Raw genomic sequence first — 12,223 nt, 5'->3', positions numbered from 1 at the left:
GCAATGATGTCAGAAGTGAAATCTTGCTTACACCTATTCATGTGATCACTGAATGGCCAATCAGTGATCACATGATTGGGACCTCACACAGAGGTCCCGTACAGCGATCGGTGTTCCGCTGTGTCCGGAGAACACAGCGGGCACCAGATCGCGGTGCCGCGCGCTCCCAGGGAGCGCGCGGCACCAGATCGCGGTGCCGCGCGCTCCCAGGGAGCGCACACAATCCAAAATGGCAGGCACCGTTTATGAACAGCAACCCGCCTCTGCACTGCCACCGTCTTGCCGTTTATATACAGTGGCCGGACGGGAAGTAGTTCACAGAAATACTGTGTGAGCTGTGATTGGTCACAGCTTGTCACATGGTAGAAGGCTGTTGTGAATAGCCCTGTACCATGTGGTGATCTCTGTCATCATTCACAGATTTCACACGTAATAAGCAATGATGTCAGAAGTGACTTACACCTATTCATGTGATCACTGCTTGGCCAATCAGTGATCACATGATCGGGACCTCGCACAGAGGTCCCGTACAGCGATCGGACATGGCGGGCACCGGATCGTGGTGCCGTGGGAGCACGCACAATCCAAAATGGCGGACGCTGTTTATGAACGGCCTCCCGCTCCTGCACTGCCACCGTCCGGCCATTTATATACAGGAAGTGGTTAAAAAATAATTTTTTTTATCTGGACAAGTAGATTGTCATGCGGGACAAGTAGATTGGGGCCCCGATTTGGTCCCTGGACAAGTAGTTTTTTCAGACATTTCCACACCCATCTGATCTTTATGGATACATCAGCTGCAGCTATGATATTGCAATAAGCACTTGCTGACAGGACGTTTATATACATCTCTCAGTCAGCAAGTAGTCAGGTGGGGCTGCTTCTTCCAATCAGTGGTGAGCAATCATCACTCCTGTACAGCGAAAGCTGCTTCTTTATTTTAACAAATGCTGGGCAGTGGATTTTTGCTATTTTGAGTAAGTTGGAGTTGTGCTTTAACTATTGTCCAGTTTCTTTGCCAGTAACAGAGCACACTCTGCCGTTTAAGTGGTTGTAAACCCTTCCATATACCTGCTGAAGGGACTGGCCTCAGGTGATACACAGAGATTAAACAAATCCTCCTATATAAGTTGTGCCTGCTTATCTGTAGCCCTTTCTTCTCTACAGCCCTTCAAAGTCCACACTTTACACCGTATTTCTGAGCTCCAGAATGAAGGGAGTAGAGATCTGACATCACACACTGCACAGCATAGAGCAGGCAGCTGAGTGTAATCTGAAATCTGAGTGGAGGAAAAGGACACACACCCCTCCCTCTACACATTCTCGTGGGCTTTCCATCACCTGCTGTGTGCTGGAGGGAGGGGGCCATTTTTAAGGATTGCTTGGCGTTACCATAGACCGCAGGTGTCAAACTGGTGGCCCTCCAGCTGTTGAGGAACTACAAGGCCCATGAGGCATTGCAAGGCTGACCGTTACAAGCATGACTCCCACAGACAGAGGCATGATGTGACTTGTACTTCCGCAACAACTGGAGGGCCGTCAGTTTGACACCCCTGCCATAGACGGTCAGAAAAGACTCAGCAGAGGAATGAGAGAACAGACATAAATCTCACTCAGTGCTTTGGATTGAGGCAAGTACACACTATAGTGGGATTTGCTTTGTTCATTTGAGGGGTTTACAACCACTTTAATGAGTACTGAATCAGAATGATGAGAGAACGCCTTGTGAAAATATCTTCTCTAATCTGTTTTATACTCAGTGTCTGAATCCGAAAGCTCAAAGGGCAGTAGAGATGGCCTCCCACAGCTGCTGAGCCCTGTTTCCGAAAAAGTCACCAGGCCTATAGTTCGAAAAGACGGCAAAGTAGAGAGCGCGGCTGACGCGGTTATAGACTGTAAGTAGACATTAACGTATTATGATGTTTTTGGAATTGCATACAGGCTACAAAGGCCTGGACAACAAATCCATCCATGATATCATTTTATTAGGTTTGCTTTTTAGTAACCAAGCTCTTTTGACTGTACTCCAGTGGATCACAGGAGTGCAGTCATTCTGACCCCGACCGCTGGCGGGGAACAGATGCAGCATTAGACCAATGCTGCATCCACATAGGTAAGTATAATTTGGGGGGGGGGGGGGACCCACACTTCTCTTTTTAAAAAAAAAAAAACTACCATCACTTTATTTAAGCCATTTAATGCACAGGCATCATGTGAGGCTTCAAAACTTGGATTCACTGACAATGAGCAGGTCTGCAGTTCAGGAAAGTCCGCAAAAAAGTCAGCCGTCCCTTTCTTTATACTTGTTCTGGATCAGTGGCTCAAAGTGTTAAAAGAAAGAGGAGCAGCATGACAGCCAAACAGCTTTCTCAGATGGGAGGGGTCAGCAGTGGCAGGATCCGTATTTTGTCATGACAAAAACTGTTAGGCTGCTTTCACACTGAGGAGTGTTTGAAGCGTTTTTGCATAAAAAAAAAACGCCTGAAAAGATCAAGAAAACTGCTTGACTATGTATATTATGTATGTTTTCACACTGAGGTGCGGTGTAAAAACTCCTGCTTGCAGCATCTTTGAGGCATGTTTGGGGAGTTAAAAAAAAACTCCTCAAAGACGCCTCTTCCTATTGAAATGAATAGTAATCGCCTCAAAAATGCTCCAAAAACGTGGGAAGGTGTGGCTGTTTCAGCTGTCAGCGGGGTTCCCTACTGACAGCTGAATGTAAAAGAATTGTCGGCAATTAAAAAATAATTTTAAAAAACGGCATGGGGTCCCCCCCTCCATCCATCTGAAATCCACACCAAAAAAAATGGCATGGGGCCCCCCCCAAAATCCATACCAGACCTTTATCAGAGCATGCAACCCAGCAGGTCAGGAAACGGAGGGGGGGTGGACAAGCGAGCACCCTCACCTCTCTTTAATCATACCAGGCCACATGCCCTTCAACATGGGGCTCCTCTGCTTCCCCCCCCCCAAAGCACCTTGTCCCCATGTTGATGGAGACAAGGGCCTCTTCCCCACATCCCTGCGCTGTAGTTGTGGGGGTCTGTGGGCGGGGGACTTATCGAAATATGGAAGCCCCCCTTTAGCAAGGGGGGCCCCAGATCCTGCGCCCCCATGTGAATGAGGATGGGGTACATGGTACCGCTACCCATTCACAAAAAAAAAACTGTAGTGTAAAAAAAGACAGGAGACAGTCTTTCACAAATCCTTTATTAAAAGAAGGAAAATAAAAGAATGTCCCCTGAAATAGATCCAACGTCAATCACGATGCCCACCACCGACCGGAAAAAAGAAAAGAAGGCTCCACTCCTGAAGCTGGCTTCCGACCATCTGACTGCTCTCCTGGCTTGACAGTTTTTAAATATGTAAGGGCCGGGCCACCCAGTGACATCACTTGTGTGACCCCACCCCCGTGCAACATCATTAAACGGGGCATGCTGGGTCAGTGATTTCACACAGGGTCGGGCTTTCATACATGATGGCCCCACCCTTTACATATTTTAAGAACTGTCAAGCCAGCGGAGCAGTCAAGCAACCGGGAGCCAGCATTGGGAGCAGAGCCTTCTTTTTTTTTTTTTTTCTTCCTTTTTTCGTGATTGACGTTGGATCTACTTCGGGGGACATTCTTTTATTTTCCTTTTAATAAAGGATTTGTCAAAGACTGTCTCCTGTCTTTTTTCACACTACAGTTTTTTTTTTGGGGTTTTTTTGAATGGGTAGTGGTACCATGTAACCCATACTTATTCACATGGTGGGGGGGCGGGATCTAAGGGCCCCCATGCTAAATGGGGCTTCCTAATTCCGATAAACCCTCCGCCCGCAGACCCCCACAACCACAGCCCAGGGTTGTGGGGAAGAGGCCCTTGTCCTCATCAACATGGGGACAAGGTGTTTTGGGGTGGGGGAGCCCCCTCCACCCCAAAGCACAACCCCCCATGTTGAGGGCATGTGGCCTGGTATGGTTCAGATGGGGGGGTGATCGCTCGTCCCCCACCCCCCCTTGCTGATCTGCCGAGCTGCATGCTCAGATAAGGGTCTGGTATGGATTTTGGGAGGGAACCCACACCATTTTTTCTTTCTTTTGCCATGGGGGTTCCCCTCAAAATCCATACCAGTCCCGAAGGGCATGGTTTGGGTGGAGGGGGGGTCCCGCACTCCTTTTTTTTTAATTATCTTTTAATTGCCGGCAATTCTTTATTTTACATTCAGCTGTCAGTGGGGAACCCCCGCTGACAGCTGAAACATAAATGCATGGTTTTCACTACTAAAATACTGCATGACTTGATAAAATAACTCATGCGCTAATTTAGTAGCCTTTTTTAGTGAATTCAAATGTGCAGAGCTGCCCAATTTGAGCTACAAAAGCAAGTCACATGTCCAGGATGTTCCGCTTGAAAAACGCTTCAAAACGCTAGTCATTTTTCAAGCGTTTTTGAGGCGAACCACTGTGAAAGCAACCTTAAAGTGAACCTATGAGTGGCACTGTAAATTGGCAGCTGCTCTGTTCATTGAAATCTTCCATCCTGCTTCCTGCAGTTGTGGTCTTCCAGTGCTATGGGGGGCTAATATTGGCAGCTTCAGTTCTCACAGGCACTTGTCAAAAGTGCCGACTGTGCCCACCCTTCTGTAGTGAGTATTTTCTCTGCCTCATATAAGAATAAAAATATACAAAGGGCCTATAGATCAATGCGTGGCGTGCTCAACTCATTTCATCTTGGGAGGTGTCACCAGAATTTTGCTCAGCCCCCTATGGCAATCCTGTCACTGGCAAGTTGTCACCATCACTTACAAGTTTGGGATGGCCCTTACTTGAACAATAAGGCCTCTTTCACACACAGTGAACTCCATTCCAATGAGCAGGGGATCAGCTCCCAGATTCCCTTCTGATCAGCTCCCAGATTCCCTTCTGATCAGCTCCCAGATTCCCTTCTGATCAGCTCCCAGATTCCCTTCTGATCAGCTCCCAGATTCCCTTCTGATCAGCTCCCAGATTCCCTTCTGATCAGCTCCCAGATTCCCTTCTGATCAGCTCCCAGATTCCCTTCTGATCAGCTCCCAGATTCCCTTCTGATCAGCTCCCAGATTCCCTTCTGATCAGCTCCCAGATTCCCTGCTGACCCGCTCCCAGATTCCCTGCTGACCCGCTCCCAGATTCCCTGCTGACCCGCTCCCAGATTCCCTGCTGACCCGCTCCCAGATTCCCTGCTGACCCGCTCCCAGATTCCCTTCTGACCCGCTCCCAGATTCCCTTCTGACCCGCTCCCAGATTCCCTTCTGACCCGCTCCCAGATTCCCTTCTGACCCGCTCCCAGATTCCCTGCTGACCCGCTCCCAGATTCCCTTCTGTCCCGCTCACAGATTCCCTGCTGATCAGAGCAGAGCAGGCAGATGACAGGTCTCAATTTTTGCAGAGCGGACACTGACAGAGCCCGCTATGCTCTATAGGCAGCCAGATGTAAACAGACTACACTGTCTATTTACCTCCGACTACCTCCGATCCAATCAACCTACACGGAAGAGAACGGATCCCTTTCCATTTGTTTTTAGGAAACCGGATTGCATCGGAGGTAGGCGGGTGTAAACGAACTTGTGTCCATAGGGATGAATGGACCGTCTGGTCAGCTTCGCCTGAAAAACTAACAGGCAAAATTTGATTGGAAGGGTCGTGTGAAAGGGGCCTAAGACACACCTACTGCATAAAGACACCCACAAGGTCCAACCTTTTTCTGTCTTCATTTCAGGTAACCGGGCAGGTCTTCTTTTTGCACCATGCTTTGAGGACACTAGAGAACGTGAAATATACCAAAGCTGGAGTTTAAGAAGGAGACACAAGAGTGCTATGGAACCTGCCTTGAAAAGTCAGTTAGAATGGGAATCGAGGAATAGGCACTACAGTGGAGAAAATCTTGCGGTGCTGTTGGTTGGCGGGAATGCAGGACAAACGGAATCTGGAAAAATGCTGGACAAATTGGGTGCTGATGCAAAAATACTTAGTGGAGCTTTCAAGAAGAGTATCCCACGCCCAAAGACTTTGGACATCAAAAGCTCTGTGAGCAAGGACACCACCGGGGTGACCAAGCAGTGGAGTGACGATGACTCTCCGGTTGGAGAAGAAGCGTACAATGACAAAGTAGACTCCCCGGTGATTTTTGACCTAGAAGATCTGGACAATGACACTGTTGACAGCAAGCCAGTCAACACAAGTGACCCGAAGGCACAGCTGAGAGAGAGGAGCATGAGTACAAACTCATCTACATCCACATTTGTTGGCAAGCCTGTGGAAAAGACAGATGTAAAAGTTGGATTAGATCCTCTGTCAATGCTGGCAGCTGAAACTGGCCAGGAAGAGGAAACTGAAGAGGTGGTGGATAACAAAGTTCTTCTGACACCATCTGCTAAAAGGGACCTGGCAGAAGAAATAGAGATGTACATGAATATGAGCAGTCCGTTGACTAGCAGAGCCCCCAGCATGGACTTGCAGAGAAACGCTTCTGACCAGTACAAAACCTCTAAATCTATACCTCTCTGCCGGCGGTCCAGCCTCCCCTCAACACCCCCACAAGCACCTAGATTAGTAAAGTCAAAAACGTACCACGCAAAGCATGAGGAGCGACACCGAGGCCGGCTCTGGTCCTCTCCGGGATATGTTGGCAGCAGTCCACAGAGAGAACAACCTCCAGACTCGGCCCTAGACTTGATGTCTCCAACATCCTTTAACTTCGATGCACTCCTCACGCCTAAGCTGGATGTGTTGAAGACCAGTATGTTCTCCGCTGGAAAAGGTGTCGCTGAGAAAGCCACAAAGTGGTACTCAAAGATCACAAACTATGCTGGACCCATAAAAGTGAGTTTTGTCATCTGTAGGTTTTATTCTATTTCTAGTCTGGACTAACACTTAGTTTTTTTTTTTTAATGAGCTGTTACAGGTTACTTTTAGATTTTATCTGTTATATAATTAATTTGGATAATTTATCGATAACCTATCGTTCCAAGTAAATTTAAAAATGGAATTCCAGGTATAGGTATTTTAGAACATTGAATATGCAGCGCTAGATGTTATATGAAACCATGATTAATTAATAATAAAACGAGATTGATATAGTCCCAAATAAAGAGTCCTCAAAGACAAAATTAGTATATGTCAAAAATGCTCCATAAAGTGATCAAGAAGTCCACCAGGTGGCAAAACTGGTCAGGTGAGAAAATAGCAAATTCCTTGTAGTAATGGTTTTATAATGTGCTTACCAGAACTACATACAAAATGCGCGTTGTATGTATATACTCTGTAGAAGACATCAGGGTCTGGTCACCGGTATGATGTCATCAGAACGCCTTAGCAGACTTTCAGAGATGATATTTAGTCACGCTCCCGGTCCAGCTCAGGACTCACCAATGGGTCCACCGTCGCTCAGACACTAGATGTCCATCCACCTTAAGGAGGCAAGCCGGTCGGTCTTCAGCTCTGTGTACTGGAATGGCTTGTTTCCTGGGGTTTTCTTTGTGGTTCTGATGTGCAAATTTTTAAGAATATCCGAAAAATCCTACCCAATTCCATCAATATCAATAAGGTGTACAAACCCCTGACTACCTAAGGCTTGCCTCCTTAAGGTGGATGGACATCTAGGGGTTTATTTACTAAAGCTGGAGAGTCCAAAATCAGACTCCCTTCTGCATAGAAACCAATCAGCTTCCAGGTTTCATTGCCAAAGCTTCATTGAACAAGCTGAGGTTAGAAGCTGATTGGTTTCTATGCAGAAGGGAGTCTGATTTTGGACTCTCCAGCTTTAGTAAATAAACCCCCTAGTGTCTGAGCGATGATGGACCCATTGGTGAGTCCTGAGGTGGACCGGGAGCGTGACTAAATATCATCTCTGAGAGTCTGCTAAGGCGTTCTGATGACATCATACCGGTGACCAGACCCTGATGTCTTCTACAGAGTATATACATACAACGCGCATTTTGTATGTAGTTCTGGTAAGCACATTATAAAACCATTACTACAAGGAATTTGCTATTTTCTCACCTGACCAGTTTTGCCACCTGGTGGACTTCTTGATCACTTTATGGAGCATTTCTGACATATACTAATTTTGTCTTTGAGGACTCTTTATTTGGGACTATATCAATCTCGTTTTATTATTAATTAATCATGGTTTCATATAACATCTAGCGCTGCATATTCAATGTTTTAAATCTGTTACTGAGGTGCTGAGGTATACCTTTTATGCTAGCAGCTTGTCTTTTTATTTTCACTTTTTCTACCTAACTAATTCGGTTGCGCTCATTCAATTTGTTTTATTTACATAGGTATTTTATACATAGTTACATTCCAACTCAATACAATACCCCTCGTGTATTTTATTGTATTGTTATTGTACTGTCTCATTGTAATGTACAGCGCTGAGCAAACTGTTGGCGCTCTATAAATACTGTATAATAATAATAATACACAGCCACAAAAAAAAATTACACAGCTACAAAAAAACCTGCAACACTAAATATATATTTTAACCCCTTCATGCCTAAGGGTAAAACAAATCTAAATGCCTAAGAACAATTTTGCAATGTTGACATGTGTTAGTAAAACCGTCCATATCATCACAACTACTTTGTACATCCAGGTGAATTACACCTTTTTTTTTCAGGACAAATTGGACTTGCATTTGGTGGTAAATGGTAATGGATACCTCCTGTTTTTTTTGTTGTTTTTTTTTTCTTTTTATCAAAGGAAAACTGGCCCAAAATAGTAAAAAAAAAAGTGTTTTTTTTTTTTAAATTTAGCTGTGTGTTTCTTGTTACTACCATAACCTACCACCAAAGAACAACCAAAAATACATTTTACAGCTCTTGACGATCGCAGCGATACCATATATATATGTATGTTATTTGTACCCATAGTACAGCCCAGAAACAATAGTGTGCGTTTTGTTTTGTTTTTTTACCTAAAACACACTGACACTGATACCAATTTGTTTTTGTTTTTTTAAATCCTGCCCTTTTGACCCTGACCTTTGACCCTGACTTTGACCCAAACACTTACCCTGGCACTGAACTAGATCAAACCTTCATCTAGGTATTTTTTATTTTATTTTTTAATATTTATTTATTTATCTCTTTTTTTGTTTTTTGTTTTTACAAACATTTTTTTTCCCTCTATGCCAGGAGTTAGTGAGATACAATGTACAAAATCTCTCTCCTCCATTCATAGAGAGAAAAAAACAAGGGGGCCAGGCTGTACAGTGATTGATCACTGTGATAGCCAATCAGAGGCTACTACAGCAATCATGTGACCCAGAATCGGGAGTCCTGGGACCCAGGGCTCTCAGTGACACCCTGGTCTTTTTGCTGGGAGCGCACTGTGCGGCCCGCTCCCAGCAGAAAGACAGGTACGCAAATATGCGACCCCACGGAACAAAGCCCAGTTCTGTGAGGCCGCATATTTGTGTTACTTCGGCGTCGGGTTAACCACCTCCTGCCCGGGCGATTATAATAATTCAGCTGGATAGGACCACCATTATTCCAGGAGGACGTTGTATAATGTCCTCCCGCTCGTGCCCTAGGGGGCACACAGCGGCTCGATCTGTCATTCACTGTGTCCAGTGGAAGACTGATCATTGTACCAGGCTGGCCCTGGTACTATGTGGTCCCTGTGACCAATCACAGCAATCACATACAAGTTGTACACAGTGGCTTTCATTTATCGCTGTTCATTGTGTACTGCTATCACAATAGTACACAATGGCACATGAATGGATGCCATTCATAAAAATGTCTGCTTATAAAAGGAATAAGATCATCACCGCAATAAGCAATCATACCAAAAAAAAATCCTGATCTCCTCCCCAGAGCAGTACAGTGTCACTATGGTGACACTGTAGTGCTCTGGTCACAGTATATGTAAAAGATGTAAAAAAAAAAAAAAAAACAAATTTTCAATTATTATAAAGTTTTGGGGGTTTTTTTTGTTTTTTTTTTGGGGGGAGGGGTTTGTTTTTTGTTAATTACGGTCACCAGTCAGTGCCCCTGATCACAGTCACACTAGTCATTATGATAACACTGTTCTGCACCGGTGACAGTATGTGAAAAAAATTGGTGGAAAAAAAAATGTTTTAATTAAATTCTTCATTTTCAAAAAAAATTGTGACAAAAAGTTACAACTTCTTAACGACTCACCATGCCCCTTTCTAACTAACTTTGGGGTGTCTACTTTCTAAAAAGAGGTCATTTGGGGATTATTTATACTGTCCTGATGTTTTTGGGCCTAAAGAAATGAGACAAGCCATCAGTACATCAGGTGTGATCAATTTTCATATATATATTTATATATACATATATATATACATATATATATATATATATATATACATACATATATATATATATATATATACATATATATATATATATATACATACATACATACATACATACATACATATATTATTGGGTAAAGTAAGTATTGAACACGTCACCATTTTTCTCAGTAAATATATTTCTAAAGGTGCTATTGACATGAAATGAAATTATGTTCAGAAATTAAGTTGTGTAATAAAATGAATGACACCGGGAAAAAGTATTGAATACATGAAGAAAGGGAGCTGCCAAAAAGCATGGAAAGCCAAGATGCCAGCTGAAATCTATCAGTAATTAGAAATCCTGCCCCTTGTCAGTGCAAATAAATATCAACTGGTTCAGTCTCAACTGATGGTCTATAAAAAAGGTGTCTCATTACCAAGGTGTCACACAAGAAACATCTCATGATGGGTAAAAGCAAAGAGCTCTTTCAAGACCTTTGCAACCTTATTGTTGCAAAACACACTGATGGCATTGGTTACAGAAGGATTTCTAAACTTCTGAATGTTCCAGTGAGCATTGTTGGAGTCATAAATCGGAAGTGGAAAGAATATAATTTCATCATAAACCGGCCACGACCAGGTGCTCCTCACAAAATTTCTGACAGAGGAGTGAAACGAATTATCAGTAGAGTTGTCCAAGAGCCAAGGACCAGTTGTGGAGAGCTTCAGAAAGACCTGGAATTAACAGGTACAATTGTTTTAAAGAAAACAATAAGTAATGCACTCAACCACCATGGCCTGAATGCACGTCACCACGCAAGACTCCATTGCTGAAGAAGAAGCATGTTGAAGCGCGTTTGAAGTTTGCTGCACAACATTGAGGCAAGCCTGTGAAATCCTGGAAGAATATTGTCTGGTCAGATGAGACTAAAATTGAACTCTTTGGATGCCATAATACACACCATGTTTGGAGGTCACATGGCACTGCACACCATCCCAAAAACACCATCCCAACAGTGAAGCATGGCGGTGGGAACATCATGGAGTGGGGCTGTTTTTCAGCATACGGTGCACTCAAACTTCATATCAGTGAAGGAAAGATGAGTGGAAAAATAGACCAAGACATTCTTGATAAAAATCTGCAGCCATCTACCAGGATGATGAAGATAAAATGAGGGCGGACATTTCAGCAAGACAATCCCAAACACAAAGCCAAGGAAACTCTCAATTGGTTTCAAAGAAAGAAAATAAAGCCGCTAGAATGGCCCAGCCAATCACCTGACTTGAATCCAATAGAAAATCTATGGAAAGAACTAAAGATCAGAGTTCATAGAAGAGGCTCACGGAACCTTCAAGATTTGAAGACTGTGTGGAAGAATGGACCAAAATCACACCCGAGCAGTGCATGCCGCTAGTTTCTCCATACGGGAGGCATCTTGAAGCGGTTAGTACCAACAAGGGATTTTGTAGGAAGTATTAAAAAAAAATTCAGTTAGCGTGTTCAATACTTTTTCCCTGTGTCATTCCATTTTATTACATATAACTTAATTTATGAATGTATTTGTTTTGGTTTCTTTGTATGTACGGGTTGTTACCAACATGTGGTGAAAATGTCATGCCAATGGCACCTTTAGAAATATATTTACTGAGAAAGATGGTGACGTGTTCAATACTTATTTTACCCGCTGTATATATTCCATAGTTTGTGAACTCTATAACTTTCCTACAGACTAAGGGCTCATGTACACGGGGCGTTTGGAAAACTCTTCTGAACGATGGAAACTGACTGCTGGAAACCGTAGGTTAAAAAACGACAGTTTAGCCGCGTTTGCATACCGCGTTTATGCTCGTTTATGTGCAATTGCTTTTAGAAGCGTTTTTAAAAGATAACCTCAGAATGCACTGAAAAACAGTAAAAAATTAACTAT

At 43.8% G+C, this 12,223-nt stretch overlaps 1 protein-coding gene across 3 annotated transcripts in view; it reads left to right on the top strand.

The window, feature by feature from the left end:
* Window positions 1–12,223, top strand: part of LOC149444903 (C-myc promoter-binding protein-like) — a 91,760-nt gene that overhangs the window by 37,785 nt on the left and 41,752 nt on the right. For all 3 annotated transcript variants that reach the window (XM_089654416.1, XM_089654417.1, XM_089654415.1), the window contains exons 8-9: window positions 1,761–1,895; window positions 5,742–6,844. In XM_089654416.1, coding sequence (XP_089510542.1) covers window positions 1,761–1,895; window positions 5,742–6,844 — 1,238 coding nt within the window. The remainder of the gene's footprint in view (window positions 1–1,760; window positions 1,896–5,741; window positions 6,845–12,223) is intronic.

This window comes from Staurois parvus, unplaced genomic scaffold (genome assembly GCF_062004578.1).
Source record: "Staurois parvus isolate SC_StPar_1 unplaced genomic scaffold, SC_StPar_1.0 ptg000765l, whole genome shotgun sequence".
In the NCBI taxonomy this organism is placed as follows: domain Eukaryota; kingdom Metazoa; phylum Chordata; class Amphibia; order Anura; family Ranidae; genus Staurois; species Staurois parvus.
The sequence above is the reverse complement of the archived record's forward strand: the minus strand, read 5'-3'. Positions and strand labels throughout refer to the sequence as shown.